The 18,324-nt window shown below is 41.8% G+C and overlaps 1 protein-coding gene across 1 annotated transcript in view; it reads right to left on the bottom strand.

The window, feature by feature from the left end:
- Window positions 1-256: 256 nt before the first annotated feature.
- The window catches only part of LOC307256047 (acyl-coenzyme A thioesterase 11-like), a 35,011-nt gene continuing 16,943 nt past the window's right edge, over window positions 257-18,324 (bottom strand). The window contains exons 14-24 of the mRNA XM_080034913.1: window positions 17,748-17,839; window positions 17,486-17,547; window positions 15,011-15,130; window positions 7,938-8,076; window positions 6,184-6,239; window positions 3,761-3,827; window positions 3,463-3,546; window positions 3,255-3,388; window positions 2,495-2,665; window positions 1,895-2,021; window positions 257-996 (exon numbers count right to left, since the gene is read on the bottom strand). Of these exons, the coding sequence (XP_079891039.1) occupies window positions 769-996; window positions 1,895-2,021; window positions 2,495-2,665; window positions 3,255-3,388; window positions 3,463-3,546; window positions 3,761-3,827; window positions 6,184-6,239; window positions 7,938-8,076; window positions 15,011-15,130; window positions 17,486-17,547; window positions 17,748-17,839 (1,280 nt within the window). The 3' untranslated portion in view covers window positions 257-768. The remainder of the gene's footprint in view (window positions 997-1,894; window positions 2,022-2,494; window positions 2,666-3,254; window positions 3,389-3,462; window positions 3,547-3,760; window positions 3,828-6,183; window positions 6,240-7,937; window positions 8,077-15,010; window positions 15,131-17,485; window positions 17,548-17,747; window positions 17,840-18,324) is intronic.

Here is an 18,324-nt window from a genome sequence, read left to right as displayed (position 1 = left end):
TTTATGTACTATCTATGGTTGGTTACCATGGAATTGACTCTGAGATGAAGTGGCAGAATGCAGTCGTGTAATTAGTTTCTGTTGTGACCGGTATGACTGTGTGTGAACGAATTGAACCAGGAACCCTGTAAAGCGTCTTTGAGTGCATAGGCAATAAAGCGCTATATAAAACCTATCAATTATTATTGTTGTGTAGTTTACAAGTGAATTCTGAATGACACAGAGCAAATATACTCTCTTAAAAACCTTTTATTAAAATCATATTTAGTTATTCAATCGCACGAAACATGTATCCAAAGAAAGACGTTAACGTGTGCTTATTCAAAGTCTGCCAAAGGAGACAATTCTCTCTCCACCTTATGCTGCTGTTAGTGTTTGTAAAAAAGAAAGAAAAAAAATTAGCACACTCTTTATTTACTACACAAACGCTTACCTTGGATATAAAAAATATTTAAAAAACGTTTGATAAGCTGACCATTGGTGGACCAGATTACTTTGTTTCATTTGTGTTCAAACAGAATAATTAATATTGAATGAGTCAATTCAAGTCAATTGTTTTACATTTGACTCAATTTACAGAGCTTACTCTAGTGAGTAATTGTCGAACTTAACTTTATCATTAGATGTGTCCTCTTACGCTCATATAGTCAAAAATAAAATAATAAAAGTTATAATTCAAACAGCATTTGTTCACTGTGAACACTTGAATCGTACCATGTAGTATAAACAGCAGCTTGAGCTCATAAACTGGACAGTCTCACTGAGGGTCTAGAACTGTGTGCTGTAGAGAGCCTCTGATAGGCTGTCAGCTTCATCATGGTGTGTATCGGTGGCCTGGGATTGGTCGGTTTGCTCCTCGGAGGCAAGGCGCTCTCTGTTCCTGGCCAGGTATTGGCTGCAGGAGCAGAAGTTATGGTAGAAGGTGGAGGACAGGCCCGCGATGTCTGTGGAGATGTAGGGTAGAACCTCCGGAGACGCCTGGTTGTAGTAACTGATCTAGAAATGGATCCCAAAAAATATTGTCATTTACAACTATATGCAAATATTAGGGTTGTCACGATTCTCCAAATCCTTGATTCAATTCAATTTAAAAGGTCACAATTCGATTACATTTTCCTTTGTTATTTTTTTTTTTGCACATTTTAGACTTATCTTACAGAGTAAGTGACATGGGAAAAAAATAATAATAAACATTTCTGGTGCTTACCAGAAAGTGTTTGTGTGCATCCATAGTTTCTAGTGTGCACTAGAATGTTTTTTTTCCTGTTTTTTTTCTTGGCCATGTCACTTTAGGGGCTGCGTATAATCCAGACCTAGGTTTGTTGATTTTATTTCATGAAATCTCATTCTTGAATCCTTAGTCCTGAATCCGTCAGAGAATTAAACATCTTCTAAGGTTTATTCTATAACTGAAAAAACAAACTTTTTTCACAGGAAAATTGTATCCCTGGAACACTGTTTGAATCTAGAAAGCTTCCTGAAAAGTTACTGTTTCACTGTTGTTTACAGCAGCAGGGCCCACAGTTTGGTTTACAAACATATTCTAGTCTTACGTTTGGTTCCTGGTGCCCCAAAATAATTTTGTCTTAATTTATGATGATAGAATTATTTTATATTAAGAATTCCATGTAGAGAAAATGTTTTGTAAACAAACCCCTTATATGTGCCTTTAATGTGATAACTTCTTTATGGATACAGGCAGATATAAATTGCCATTTAGTTTGTGTGGGTGACACAATTACAAAGCACATAACGAAGCACATAATGAACCCTTACGTTTGCAACAATATTATAATTTTTGCATTGAAAAAATTGTTCAACAACAACAATGAGTGCGCAACACCCCTAGTAACTCTGCACCTGTGTAATGGGCTGAAGTGGTTATTTGTCTTACCAGTGACCTGTTGTCCTTGGTCTCCAGTATGGTGAAACCAGCACACAACACCTCTCCTCTGTTGAAGCCTGCAGTGGGGGGGTGAGTGGGCAGAGACACTGAACGCAGCGCGATGACGTACGGATCTCTGAGGATGGATAGAAAAGAAAAGGTAAAGTGGATGAGAGGTGTGGTGTATGACATTTGCCCTGTCCCTGTAAACCCAAATCCCACAAAATCCTTCTAACTATGTCATTTGGGGAGTTTGTTGCATGACAGTAAAGCATCTGAAAAGAGTCAGGAATATGTATCAATCCAACTTAAAGATATTGTCATTAAAGTGAGGTAACTTTACAGAGGTCAGGTTTAGAAGAGGCAGGCAAGGCATTGGTTCTTATTACGCAATCATTATTTGGTACCAATCACAGCAATTCTCTGCCCGAACGTTCTATAAAAAAAAACAATGACTGTTGCCATGGAGACCTACGTTTTATAATACTTATGAACATTTATTTTCAATCAGATGTTTTTTTAAAGCTTAGTGAGACCCCCTAGCTTTGACATCATATATAGATTGTTACTATGTCAGAGCAGCTTTTCCAGCCAGTGTATTGTACTGACCCGCTGCCACAGGGCTTTCTCTTGGAAGCCAATAGGATGAAGTCCTGCAGAGTGCCTTCTCCCTGATTGGCTGACGTCGTGGAGGAAGTGATGTCGCTGCGGTGCACTGACGGAGTGATGACACGATACAGGAAGTCATCATCGTCCACCCGGTGAATCAGCTCACATTCCCTTTAGGACAGACACACACCCCACTGTTTAGGAGCTTGATAGAAATGTTAGACAATTAAAGGTCACATTTAGTGCTCAATTTCAGGTTCACAATATTAGGGTTTCTTCTAGAAAACTGTTTTCTTGGTTTAGTGTCCCAAAATAACCCTTGTATTTCTCACAGTGCCATTACTAAATCTCCTCTTTTCAGCCTCTGTCTGAAACGCTCTGTTTTAGAGCCTGTCTCTTGAAGCCCCTCCTTCCAAAAAGCCCGGTCTGTTCTGATTGGCCCTGCATCTAACTGCTGGTTAGAATCTAACTTCCAGTTAGATTCAGGGGGGATCTGGGGGCGTGGAGGTAGGGCTAAGTAAGGTTGGTAATGAGGGGGCGTGGCTTCTCACCTTATGATGTCATAAGAGGAGAGAAATCTACCTGGGGTTGTTGAACACAGGTGGAGGTGGAGTAAAAGAGAGGGGGTTGATTTTACTCATACTTTGGGAGTCTAGTCACACCACGGACCCATATTGATGCACCATGGAAAAAGTGCATTGTTTGATTAAAATGTGGTTTGTGTATAAATCTGTTGTCGCTGTGTGAAAGAAAGCCTCACTGATACAGCAGGTCCCAGCTGGGTCTGCTGCTGAGCTCAGCCAGCAGGGAGAAGGCTCTGTTAGCGGGGACGTCCACCTCCGCCTCCACCCTGAAGCTCAGACTGGACTTCTGCTCCAGAGTGTACAGACGCACCTGAGGGACAGAGCGCTGCGTCAAGCACACGGCTCTAGTGGTGGACTCATAGAAAAGGAGAGAACAGTACATACCTGGTCTTTCTCAGAGCTCAGGCGCCACTTCTTTTTAGCAGCCAACATCTTCAGAGCTGACACGTTGTTGTAGCTCAGATACACCTGGACACAGACACAAAACAAAAGAACATACTGTCTATTGGAGAGACAGAGATGGGGGTAGAAGGGAATGACATGCAGAGAACGACCCGGATTCCAACCAGAGTCTGCTGCAATGAGCCTCATGGGGGGGGTGCTTTAACCACTACAGCCTGCATGTGACCATTAGACCCAAACAGACCAGTCATTCATGTTATACACAGGACTGTTTCCTTACCTGGTTCCTGGGGTCCCAGGGTACAGACAAGGGGACCTCGCTCTGTTTGCGGGAAACAATGTACTTTCTGAAACAGCAGCAAACAGAGACTGATGAGAAGATTGAACAACACACAGCACAAGATATGAATACACTTTTATGGTGTTGGTTTTTACCCTTGACAATGGAACTGTAACCCTGCTGTATTCACACCAAAAGAGACAATGAGCGAAGTTGAACTGAATTGTATGCAAATGAGAAGCTACAACGCCGAAGCAGCGGCCAACTACAGAAGGAAAGAAAGAACGAGAGAGAGCGTTCTTATAAATCCCAACATGATTTTAAAAATAAAATCTCAGTTTTCAAATGAAAGACAAATAGAATGGAAAATCAAGTTTATTTTAACATATGTGGTTGTGCATAGCTCTACTACAAACCTGACAGACTATTCACAAACAGAGAGTGACGTCTGCAGCGCTGCTTGCTCGTCCTGCCCCCTGCCAGAGAGTAGACCGCACCCATTGGGCGTATTTGACTCTTTTGGTGTGAACCCAGGGTAAGAACTGGCTGGTGAATACAGTCATATGAAAAAGTTTGGGACCCCCTTCTAATTTTGGGGATTTTTGTTAATCATTAGCTGGGATTTCAAAGAAGCAAATTCCTTTACACATATGACATACCTTAGGTAAACAGAAGCAATTCAGCAGTGTCATTTTATTTATTGGAATAATAGAAAATATGCAATAAGCATCATAACAAAATTTGACTGGTGCATAAATTTGGGCACCCCAAAAGAAAAATGACATCAGTACTTAGTTGAGCCTCCTTTTGCAAAAATAACAGCCTCTAGACGCCTCTGGTAGCCTGTGATGAGTGTCTGGATCCTGGATGTAGGTATTTTTAACATTCTTACATACTAAAGCGATCCATTTCAGTTAAATGTGATGGCTGCCGAGCATGGAAAGCCTGCTTCAAATCATCCCATAGATTGTCGATGACATTCAAGTCATTGGACTGCGACGGCCATATCAGAACATTGTACTTTTCCCTCTGCAGGAATTTGAACTGTGTTAAGGGTCATTGTCTTGTTGGAATATCCAACCCCTGGGCAACTTCAACTTTGTGACTGATGCTTGAACATGAATAATCTGTTGAAACTGGGTTGAATTCATCCGACTATCCACTTTAACCAGGGCCCCAGTCCCTGAAGTGGCCACAGCATGATTGAACCTCCACCAAATTTGAAAGTAGGTAGCAGGTGTTTTACTTGGAATGCAGTTTTCTCCTTTCGCCACGTAAAGCACTTTTTATAATGACCAAATAACTTATTTTTTGTCTCATCAGTCCAAAGCATTTTCTTCCAATATGAATCTGGCTTGTCTAAATGAGCTTTAGCATACTCCAAGCAACTGTATCTGTGGCGTGGGCGCAGAAAGGGCTTCCTTCTCATCACCCAGCCATACAGATGTTTTGGTGCAAATGTCACTGAATTGTAGAACCATGTACAGATACACCATCTGCAGCCAGATGTTCTTGCAGGTCTTTGGAGGTGATCTTTGGGTTGTGTGCAACCATTCTCACAATCCGCCGCATATGCCGCTCTTGTACTTTTCTTGGTCTGCTAGACCTGGGTTTAACTGCAACTGTGCCTGTGTCCTTCCATTCCCTGGCAACAGTCCTTACAGTAGAAATTGACAATTGAAACCTTTGGGAAAGCTTCTTGTAGCCTTCCCCTAAACCATGACAATGAATAATCTTTGTTTTTAAGATCTTTTGGGAGCTGTTTTGATGATCCCATTCTGTCTCACTTCTGCAAAGTGTCAAAGAGAAGTGCAACTTGCATTTAGGCACCTAAAATACCTTTTCTCATGATTAAACAGACGTTTATGAGGTTCAAGGCTTAACAACATAATCCAACCAATTTTGTGTTTAAAGTCCTCAGTTTTACATGCTGTTACATGCATTAAAATCAGCAAAACCACAAGGGTACCCATATTCTTGCACAGCCAGTTTTTCACATTTTATTTAATTTCATAAAACCAAATACTGCTTTTCAAAAAATCTTTGTTTGGAAAACATCCCAGTACTTAGCTGTTCCTGGTAAATGAAAGACATACCACTTTTATATTTTTTGTGTGAAAGCAGAGTCAATTATAATGCCGGCTGAGAGGGGTTCCCAAACTTTTTCATATGACCGTATAAGTCCCTTTTATACTGAAACTGTCTGCCATAGGCTCAAAGCTTGAAACTGAGGTATCCAAGTGAGTTTTGTTTGCTTCTTTAGCTCTCCTCAGGGCTAGCGTGGGCACTTGCTAATAAGGTTAATCAGAACACCAAAACAAACTGAAAATATCATTCAAACTGTATCATTTGAGACACACCAAAGTGGATCTAAAAGATCAGTTAGAATGTTCTGTTCACAGGTACACACAGATATATGTTACCTGTCCAGTCTGATCTTCTTCCTGGCTATGGCCTCTTGAAAGCGCCTCTTCCCTTCCTGGAAATAAGAGACAGAGAGAACTAGCTCATTTAAAGGTGGAGTCAGTCATTCTGGAGAATCTGTGAATTTCTCCTGACAATCCGCTACCTGGCCGTACTGTGCATGCGCTGGGGGTTAAGAATCCAGTGTTAATAGACAGCCTAGGCTCTGTAAACAGGCATGTTTCTAGCTTACAGGCCAATTCATACTCCGGTACACCTGTGCCAATCGCAGAGGAGATACTGGTATACTCAAACAAAGCCTTCTTGGTTTTTGCTGTGAGTGGCAAAATACTATTTTAAGTGGCCTTTCAATCCGAAGGTTTGATGTAGTCTTCTTGCGTATTATGTAGCAATTTCCCACTAAATGCAACAGAGGGCTAGCCTGGAAAACCAGAACCATATCTAGAACGATAGAGGGTCTGGCCACGATCAATAGAGCTTCCCAACTCAAGGGGCGGCACCTACGCGTGCATATCAAATGCCACTGCATGCAATTGGATAGCACAACGACCAATCAGAGCAATGAACAAGGTGAAATATTAACCCCCGTTAGTTTAGCGAACAGCTGATTAACTGTTAAATGTGGTCGGCCGGCAAAACAGAACATTCATTCTTACTTGCTAATGAAAGATTTGAGTGCCGTCTTCCAAGTCGTAAAGGGTCGAGGCCAAAGCCGTCTCAAACTCAAACAACATATCCGCATCCATCTCTGTTGTTTACTATCACGGCTTCGGCGGCGCATGCACAGCACTGTCCTCATCCGGTGATGTCCGCCCCAGAGCACATAGGGCTCTGGCCCGCCCATATCAGATAGAACGATTTGATTGGTAGCTCAGGATTTCTTGACATATTTAATGAGCTTCAATGGAGAGTGTCCAGACCAACAAGCGCAGCAAATTTTATTTGCCAGTGGCAGGTCTGGATTTCCAGGCTAACCGAGGGCCTGATATGTAAAGTTCGGTGTAGGCAGAAAGACGGGAATATGAATATGCTTCTTTGCATCAGATTTAAAGCTGCCCATATGAAGGGGTTATGTGGTAAACTCTTGAGCATAGGTCACATCACATTCTTCTTTAATGATGTTTAATAGATGTTTATGAAGGGGAAATGGTGTATGCATGTTCACACTTCTGTCCCCTGGTGTATCAATATATCTTGATTGTGTTTGTTTTAGTTTATGGGACTCTACATTGATAGATCAACCCATAAAGATCTGACCTCCCAGCCAACCAGTGAACTCCTCTCAATGTGACTGGTACATGTTAGAGTAGGACAGTGTGATAAGAGCTGCTTCAAAGGCTTTATGAGTGGAGGAGACAGTGCTTGAGTTGCCTTATGTTTATAGCTCTGAATCTGATCTTTGTTCAAGCAGGCCTTCACACCTAATGCTGCTCTGGAACACTGGGGCCAACCTTAATACAGGTTCAAGTGACTTCAGCTGGGAAATGATTACCCATGTGCAATATACTGTGGCTGGTGATGACTCACATATCCAATATATTATCAGTGGTTGTAATAGCAAGTTTTAAGTGTTTAATTAGTCAGTTTCTGAATGTTACACAAGACTGACCCAACCTTATCGCGCGTACATCCACACACACACACACACAAACAAACACAAACACACACACACAGGCTGGTTGGTTCACATGTCATTTGTTGGTCGCTCAGCATCGCTAACCACCTGTGAGCTACTTCTATTAAGCTAACTCACCAGGGCTTCAGGCCGTATCCACGGTAAGGTGCAGGGCTTCATGTGCTGGTCCAGCACCTCAAAGGTCATGAAGGCAGAGTTAATGTGTCTATTGGGTCCCTCCTCATGGTAGGCCTCTGCACGCACACCCACCTCAATACTGCAGGACACACACAAACAATACCTTTGATCATTTTCATTCTGTTGCTTTCCACACTAGGCAACAGAATGACATTCTGACGGTATGAAAACCTTAAAGCCACTACGAGTAACTTTGTCCGTTGGCGGCCCTTTTGGACAAAAGTGGTAGTATTTTTACGATACCAGCTGTCGTAAAGCTGTTTTCTAGCTTGTGCCGGTCGTGCCAGTCTCAATTGATTAGGACGCAATATAGTGCATGTCCGTGTGTTGAAAGCCGTGAGGGCATGGACTCTTTTCGGCTCCGTGAGAGTGGTTAGTGACTCTGCATCAACTAATGCCGGTCAGTGCCACACACACCTGATTGCAATGAGTTGATGCAGCAGCGTCACCTAACTACTCTCACAGAGCTGAAAGATTACGTGTCCTCACAGAAAGCGAGAGACGGCAGTTAGTATGGATCACGATGAGGTAATGTGTTTATGTTGTTGTAAATAATGACTATTTCAGATGAATAATGGTCGACTCATCTGGTGATGGTGAAGCAAAGTAAACTTTGTGTTAGTACCAACCGCTCATTCATTTAGGAGTAAACACTGCAGTCTAGTTCACTCCCGTGTAATTGTATACACGTTGCTTGGCAACGCCTTCGCCTCCTCCCGCCCGTCTATCACTCTCCCTTTTAGCTTTTCTTCGTTGCATTTTCTTTTTTTTCTTTGATGGTTCAGCCCTGTTATCAGTCATTATGACGACAAATAACTGTCTCAAACAAGGCTCCCGCTCCCCTTCCCTCACCTGGTGGGATAGGCTTCTCAAATCGCGTTGCAGCGCTACACTGAAATCTGCGACCAATACGGATATGTGACCATAGAGCCTGCACGAGCGAACCGAAAATCGGACTGGGTGTGCGACCAGACCAAAAGCAGTAATAAAAACTCTATAAAAACGTCTTTCTTTGCACTGATGGTCTCGTTTGCTGTTAAAGGTAATTTATGATTATCAGAGGAAACATGGGGCTGTTTAAAAGATATTTAAATGTTACTCATAGCTGCTTTAAGCAATAAATACCACGGTTTGACTGCATCACGGAATTAGGATTACAGATCTCAAATTTCTTATTTTTGAAATGTCTGGGTAAAAAGGTATATATAATTGTCCCGGCTGAACACACTCTTTTCATGTTCCAACAACATATAGAATATTCTGAACTGTTTAATGAACTTGTATGATAACCAGTGTTGGGAACGTTACTTTAAAAAAGTAATTAGTTAGTTACTCACTACTTGTTCCAAAAAGTAACTGAGTTAGTAACTGAATTACTTTATAATAGAAGTAACTAGTTACCAGGGAAAGTAACTATTTGCGTTAGCCTACTGTGAAAAAAAAAGTTGCTATAGGCCTATGTCAACAATTTTGGATTTTTCTGGGCAGTTTTCACAAGTCAGTTGAAATGAGTAGAACAGACAGGTAGACCTACGTGTAGGCTACATCAGGCCTGCCCACACAAATGGCTGGGGCCCTGAAAACCTCCAGTCAATGGGCCCCCCTTACCCATTACTCCTATCAACAATGAGTGTTAGTGCGCTCATCCCTCAATAAACACATACATGTATTTGTAGAGAGACTAACTATCTTATCAACCAGGGACAGTTTGGGGAGCAAGGGATCATTATTATTTTAAAATAGTAGCACATTTCTGACTTAGCCCAACATACCTACCAATTTATTTTGATTCCCTTACACTCACACAATTGTTTAACAGATCAACAGATCTCTACAAAATAATCAGTCCACACAGAGACATTGTTCTTCTTTAGTATTAACTAAAGCAAACAGTTTTTTCACAATTTGCACGTTTTCCATGCTACTAGTTTCTGGTAAGATACATTTACACTAATTGACTGCACCATATATTGCATACTTTTTTGTATTTCTGCACATGACATTAAATCATTTGAAATCTTTTGGTGGTATTGTTGAAATAAATAACACTTAAAAAACAACATCAACTACAAATTCTTCACACACAAATGAAAAAAGGCGGTTCTCTACATGAATAACCAAACCAACCTACCCTCAAAACTATAAAGTTGGCCTATGTTTGGTTGCAACATTTAGGCTTAGTTCATTCTCCTCTCATCACTGCAAAAGCACTGAAATCATTACAAAAAAAGTTCTTAATCTTTGAACTCAAATCTGTTCCTTCAATTATTTCCAACTTCTTTGTGCCTTGTGTCTTTCTTTGCATTAAGAACTTTTTTAGGTCTATTTTAATTTTTAATTTTTAGAAACAATACAGAAAGCAGGATCTTGGTGGTTACAATAATTAAAACAGGATGATGCTGCTCGTCAGCTTCATTGTGGTAGGACCCGGCTGGTTGGTCGATTGGCCAGGTTTCTGAAAAACTGGTCAGACTTGGCTGGTCGTGTCAACCTGAAGACTTATGTCAAAGCCTTTAGAAGGTATAGTCCCCAAAGGGAAATTCTTTATCACAAACATTTACATTATGTGGAGAGAGAATTTAAACATGTTTGTAGACTCAGGAAAATTACAAAGTAACTAATGTAGAAGAACTACAAAAGGTTCCCAACCTGTTTATTCATGGGGTCCAAATACTTTTCACAACGACACCCAGACACAAGTAGCAGGTAGGCCTACATGTGTTTTCCGTGAGCAGGAACGAGTCAGGAAATATAATCCAGTCAAAACTGTTTAATATCAAAACCCAATCTTGTCACCATTTGGCACAGTATGTTTGAAACAGTTACACTCTGCTGTGCTCAATCTGAATTTTTTTTGAAAATTTCTGCTTTTCTACTGCTTTTTAAATGGCCGTAAGAGGAGCCGCGGCTCTGTGTAAACACCCAACTTTGAATAGATATTGACATAAATATCTAAAAATAAAGTTTAGCTTAGTTAGGTTCTTGGCTTGCAAGTGGCTGGGCCCTAGAAAGCCTTCCCACTTTCTACCCCTTAAGGTGGGAACACACCGCACTGGCCGCGCGGCGAGATTACATACAAAGTCAATGTACTAGCGCAGGGGTGGCCAACCCGCGGCTCGCGAGCCGCATGCGGCTCTTTGCCCAGCTTCGTGCGGCTCTTCAGTTCATATCAAATTATGTGATCATAATTTTTTTTTTTTTTTTTTTTTTATACTTTTTTTTTGTGTGGGCCTATGTGTGTGCATGTTCGCAAACGTTTCATGCGGCTCTTACGTTCGTTTTACATGTTGTCTATTATTTCATTTTTTATTTTATTAATGTGTAGGCCCTATGTGTAGGCTATGCCTGTTAGCAAATGTTTAATTGAGGACGCAACATAACGTTCGCAAACGTTTGGTGCGGACGCAACATAAAACTGCCTGCTCAGCTTGGAGGGAGGTTTTCCGTGAGTAAACTATTTGTGTCAAGTTCGCTCCGAAACAGAGTGGGAGAGTTCATATTTTTTGTTGAACGTTATGGCAGGCCATTCTGCCTTATATGCCAGGTGTCATTTGCGCATTTCAAGGCTTCGAATCTCCGGCGCCACTTCAGCTCTCTCCATGCTAAAAGTAAGTCCCACAAAGCAACATGCATAAGAGAAAAACTATTATACTATATTTTAAATTGTTATATTTTTGTTTGTGGACTTGGTTGAACTGAGAGTTTGTGTGTGAGGCAGTGCACACAATGTTCATTGTTGAAAATGACTGCCCTGTCGTCTTTAGTACTGTAGGACTGAGTCCAGTCCTGTCATTATCACAGGGGCGGCCTTAACGATCTGGGGGCCCGTTTCAAGTCCTAGTGTGGGGCCCCCTGTTTTTTTTTTTTTTTTTTTTTTTTGTTTTTTTTAATAAATAATGCTTGTGCATGCATGTGCAAGCTCCCCGCGAAAATAAAAACGCCCCCCCCCCTGAAATCTTACTGGCCACCCCAGTGCCCCCCCCCCCCCAGTTCAAATGTTATTTTTTATTTTCATTTTATTTTTTTAATTACATTTTTTTCCTGATATGTATCCTAGTTCAGAGATGATATGTATTTTGTTTTCTTTCTTAACTTTTTTTGATAGGTAGTTGCCAAGTTCATCACACAAACACTCCAATCCACTGATATGAGATCAGTTTGCAATTTTCAATTACTAAATTAATGGTAGGACTGTGGGCACTAGAACTGGTCTCTGGTCAGCAAAGGTCTTGAAAACAGCATAAGTGTGCTTGTGACATGCGTGCCACCCATGCATGTGTATAGGCACGTGTCCCAGCAGATTTTTGAAATCTGAATAAAAAAATTAAAGTTTGTAGTTAGCGAGTGTAACATGTGCTTAGCAAGGGCAGACTTTCATAAATAAAGGTTTATTTTTTTAGCAAGATATTTGGTCAAAAGCTAGTTGTCATCCGTCCCTCTGTGCAGTTGTTAGGCATCTGGCTGCTAGCAAGTTATGTTGTTTTGCTAATTTTACTATTCATCTGAGCTGAAATAAATATTGACTTTTTCCTTTATTATCTTCGCCAGAATGCACCAGAATGCTTAGATTACATGTTAAAAACACAAAAAAAATCTTCTGGGGGGGATGCTCCCAGACCCCCCTTCAGGGGTTTAGTTTTCTGACAAACATTACAATGGATACTAACATGATTTGGGCATTTGGGATTATAAATCATCTTTGAATTGGTTGTACAGCATATCACATGCTATTCATTCAGGGGTGCGATGGCCACCCCACTCTAACTCTGTGGCCCACCTTGGCCACCCCCAGTCAAAATTTCCTGGAATCGCCACTGTGTGTACCCGTGTGTACGATGTGGCTCTTTGCAGTAACACAGTAAAAAATTTGGCTCTTTGTCTCTGACTGGTTGGCCACCCCTGTACTAGCGCGTGGCCGCGCGTCCACCCAATAATCGGCGTCCAGCGGCCGGCGGCGGGGGCTTGCGCGGCGCGTGGCCGCGCCTCATGAGAGGCGCGTGAATCGGGAGCGCGGCCGTTAGCGGCGCATAGAAATTGTGTCATCGAAGGAGCGTGAATCGAAGGCTTGTGCGGCGAGCACGGCGCCGCAGAAAAAGATGAAATTTTTCATCTTTTTCTGCAGCGCCGCCGGGCACCGCGCCTCCACAGCCAATCAGCGTTGAGATTGCCCGGTGGCGGTGGTCTGCAAGACGAGGTGGGCGTGTGGAGTGAGGACATCGGGCTTCCAATACATTCTGCAAATATGTGTAGGCTATTTTGCATCTGTTTAGCTGTTGGTTGTACTTTAGCCAAGGTAGCGCCGGTTAGCATAGTGAAACTCACCAAGCTGTGTGCTGTTCCTGAGGATAATATACCCAAACTTGACGGCGGTGTCCGTGTGGAATTCCAATATAGTGCAGCGAAGAACCGGTGTTGTCCTCCGTCAGCCGGCACACTTTCACTTTCAGGTAGGCTGATGTTTGCCTTTATTTTAGCCGCTGAGCACACACTGCTGTTGTTATTGTGTTTAGATATGTTGCTGAATTGCTGTTAATGTGTGTGTATTTGCGATCGGGGTGCGTGTTCAGGCTGTTTTAATGATATTTGTGACAAGACTGCCGCTGGTTACACAGTGAACCTACATCTGTATTTTTTGGCACAGCTGGACCATGTTATTGTTGTTGTTGCACCGTAAGTGTGACGGGTCTGATCTCGGCGTCGGCGTCAGGAATATATGGCCCAATATGATCAAGCGGCGAGCCTCCTGCTGTCACGCGGCCAACCGCTGCCTACGATGAGGCGGCGGTTGGCCGCGGCGGCGACTGCGGTGAACATGGCCCAATATGACCAAGCGGCGAACCTCCTGCATTCACGCGGCCAACCGCCGCAGGCGGCCAATGCGGTGTGTTCCCAGCTTTATGGGCGGCCCTGGGCTACATAACCTTCAATACTTATTGCACATCAACAGACAGCAAGAGGTTTATCCTGCACTTCAAGTATTTTGTTCTCAACAAAAGAAGTAGAGGAAACTGCTGAATGTAGCCTACCGTGCTGATCTGCTATCACTGGATTCACTTCAGGGGTGTCGGCTAAAACACCACTTAAGGCCAAAAACGTCAGACTATGAAGCATGAGACGATGAGAGGAGGAGTAATTTATCCATATGTTTATTTCCTTCTTTAACATGCACAGCAGCATACAGATCCCAGGAAAAGAACAATAGCAATATTCGGCTCGTGATGACACGCTAAACAGCTGTTGCAACCGGCGAATCGCGGCCGTTTAATAAAGTGCATAAATTATAATTTATAGAGATCGGGAAACTCCATGCACTTACTCACAAGGGCGATGCAAACAAACTGTATATGTGTCGTTTTATTGTATTTTATTGTGTTTTTTAATGTGAAGCGCTTTGTGACCCTGGTCTGCGAGAGGCGCTATATAAATAAACTTTACTTACTTTACTAAACTCAGGGAGAGCACGTTTCAACCGTGGATGGATAGGTGGTTACTGCGGCAACGCGCACGCTCACACAACAGAGAGAGAAAGAAAAAGAAACTTCACTAAACAGGCGCTCCGGCTGACTGACGTGACGGCGCTAACTGACATCCACACTGAATAAAACACAACTTAAAACTCCTCGCTAGCAGTTTGTGTAGTAGCCTATGGGGCCAGGGGTGCGTTCGGATTACACAGTTTATTCAATCAATTCATAGTAACGCACCGCATTCAACGTTCAGTAACGATAACGGCGTTGTAACGACGGAAAAAGTAATTAGTTAGATTACACCGTTACTGAAAAAAGAACGGCGTTACCTAACGCCGTTATTTTAAATGGCGTTATTCCCAACACTGATGATAACATACGTAATAATAATTGAAATTTTCAAAATAAAATTGAAATAAAAGCTAAATCTTAGAATGGTTTGATGGAAATAATAGCTGTTTTGAAACCCTTTACTTTTTTTGTATACCTTGAAATAGGAAAACCTATTCCACACTGAGCTATGGAGGTTGGAAGCTATGGAAGTACCTGTTCTTGAATGCGTTGTTGACTATGGCCTTCAGCAGCAGTCTGTCTCCAACATGAGACGGGCCTCTGAAGGTGAACATGTCGATGGAGCGCAGGGTGGGGTGAGCCTGGCACAGACGACTAGAGGGAAGACAAGACAAAACTATTCAGACATTACTGACTCTTTCTCTGCCACTTAGTTGCAAAAATGAACATTTCAAAGTACCAGTAATACTAGTACTAAATATTGTTCTGCTTCCACGCCGGTGATAGCCCAAAGGCCCAAGGCATTATGTTCTCAGGTTGTCCGTCCGGGCCTTTCTTGTGAAAGCCAAACTTTGAGGGATTTTCTTCAAAGTTTGGACAAAAGACGACTTTGACTCAAAGGAGCTTTACCTTCTTTAAAGCATTGCCTACCAACACTGGACTTGCACGGTACAGCAATTGTATGCCTCGAGGAAGCATATAACCCCTAGGTGGAAGTCCAGACCCACTATCGGACGGACCTGTTCGTTCGCTGTCTAAGAAAATGTCAAATAAAATTAATTAATACTAAAGAATATACCATTACCATGCATTGCTTCTAATTGGGTGGGCAGGATAGCCTGCCTCCAAGTTACCCACCCGCTTATAGTGGTCACTGGTCAGCAGAGCCGGCCCGAGGCTTTTTTTAAATTTTGATATCAACATCATATTATATAAATGTAAATTATCATACAATAAAAGGAATACAATGTTTTGGTAGATAGTTAATAGCTTAATAATTGAATCAGTTCATCTGGGAGGTAATCCGAGGTTAACTGATCACGTCACGTTCACGTCCATGCACAGTGTGTATTGAGTTTATTAAAAAACATTTGAAAATGGGGCTGCCCTTGGTTGCCCATGCACTGTGTATAGTCTATTATATAGCCTATTTCAGCCTCGTCTGTGGAAAAAAAGATAACTGGACAACAGAGCTCTTCTGCTTTGTTCCTCTCACTGCATTTAAATTAATTCATTATATTACCGAAAAATATGTCCCGTAAAAGAAAAAGAGCACCAAGCCCATCCCAGAGGACCCTCCATAATATTTTATTTCAAATTTCTATTTTTATGGAAAATCCGTGTCTTTCTTCAATAGCTTCTAATTCATCAGGGGCCGTATTCACAAAACATTTTAAGGCTAAGAGTAGGTCCTAACGTGCTGATTTAGGAGTAACTCTCAAAAATAAGGGGCGTTTCACTCCTAATTTTAGGACTCCTAACTTTTTAAGATAAGTGTAATTCACAAAGCATTTTAGGGCTAAAACTAGCTCCTAAATCTATAAAAAGCTAGGAGTCCTCGAGAGGACTCCTAAGTCACTAAGAGTAAATCACAGACAACCATTTGATGGTGTTTTGGAGAGATTTAATGCTAGTGAGCTTTATAAAAGGTACCTTTAATAGCTGTAAGGGTTTAATGATCTTAGTAAAGCTATATTTAGAAAGTATAGACACATTTATATTTATCATATTGTTATAAAAGAATATTTATTAAGTTCATTTTCCTCCAGTTGCTTTGGGTTTATGATGCACTGAAAGTTACTGTTGGTGTCACGTTTGGGTTTAATTTCCTACTAGAGTAGGCCTATATGTGGCGCTTCCCAGCATCTCCTCCGTTCCACAGATCCGCTACTGTATAGTTGCGCGTCTCGCCTTTTTCCTTCATTTCGCCGGCTGTTGTTTCTAAATTGTGAATTTCCTGGTTTGTCGCTGTCTGACTATTGCTGCATAGTCCGCCATTGAGAGAAATACAGTGAGAGTGCATGGCGTGCAGCTGTTCAATGAGGATATTTTTCCGATTCAAATCATTGTAAAATTTAAAATGAATAGACCTATGTGGCGCTATTGTAGGTTAATTGTGAACGAATGTGTGGGAAACCCTGCAGTATCTTGGTTTCATGTTAAATCAGTGTCACTTGTCATTAATTGTATATAAAAACTCTTTACTTTAATACAGCGACACGATATGGATATCTCCCACAGTGTTTCCATCATAAATTCACTCTTAGGGACTCATTCCCTCTCAATCACTGTGGGCATAGAAGGTTTGAACATGACGTCATCCATAGCAACAGGGTCAACCACACCCTCTATTCTTAGCTTAGGAGTCCCTCCCATTCCTTAGTAAAAGTTGATCTTATCAGCTTTGTGAATAGGTTTTAAGAAATTACTCCTTACTAAGAACTTTTAGTGCTCCTTAGGAGTACTCTTAGCGCTAAGATAAAATGTTTTGTGAATACGGCCCCAGACCCAGTGTTTCCAGATTATTTGTTCACACAAAATTCCTCAGATTTAGCCTCTTAATTTTCCTCTCAAAGTGCACCAGATTCATGCATTTCACTTTAAAAAGGTAAAAAAAATCTCCGGACCCCCCTAGTAGGGTCGTGACTTATATAACAACTGTCACAATAAGTTACTGTGTTACTGTGTGACCCGTAACACCTAATAAAGAATGGCTGTGTGTGATGGTACCTGGCAGCAATGGTAGCTACATTCATCATCCAGGCCATGATCTGTCCTCCAAACGTGTTGACCTGCGATCACACAAACAGGGAGCACACTGATCAAACATATCATACAGTTTATGATCTCTAGATTCACAGAGACACAAACTCAAATCCATTGTTATCAAGCTAAAAATATCACTATTTACCACACTGTATAATCAAACTGAAAAGGGGGCATTCGTCCCTTCCTTAGATCAATAGACATAGACATGCTGTATGTTAATAACCTGATGGTTAGCGTGTGGGGGTAGAACCAGTTCAACACTTTCCACCTTGGTCTTCTCTGCTGGCACGGCGTGGCCTACTGCTGAGTTATCAGCTGTAAAACACGCACACACACACACACACACACACGCACACACACACACACACACACACACACACACACACACACACACACACACACACACACACACACACACACACACACACACACACACACACACACACACACACACACACACACACACACACACACACACACACACACACACACACACACTGCACATTTTAAAGGATATAGTTGGTTTTATTCAACAATCTTATCAACCTAATCAACCCTCACGGTTCGGCACGCATGTGAACCGCGGATTGGGTGAATATACTACAAACAAAAAAAAGACGTCTGTGTGTTCATGTGACCGACACGTGTAAAAATAACATTCTTGCACTGATGGTCTCGTTTGCTGTTACATGTCATTTATGTTCATCAGAGGAAAAATCTGAATTTCAGAAATATTTAAAAGTTCCTCGTAGGACCTTTAAGTACCAATATTTATTCATTTATATTTGGCTGCTCCACCT

The sequence above is a fragment of the Ammodytes marinus genome (genome assembly GCF_949987685.1).
Source record: "Ammodytes marinus genome assembly, chromosome: 9".
Taxonomy (NCBI): domain Eukaryota; kingdom Metazoa; phylum Chordata; class Actinopteri; order Uranoscopiformes; family Ammodytidae; genus Ammodytes; species Ammodytes marinus.
The sequence above is the reverse complement of the archived record's forward strand: the minus strand, read 5'-3'. Positions and strand labels throughout refer to the sequence as shown.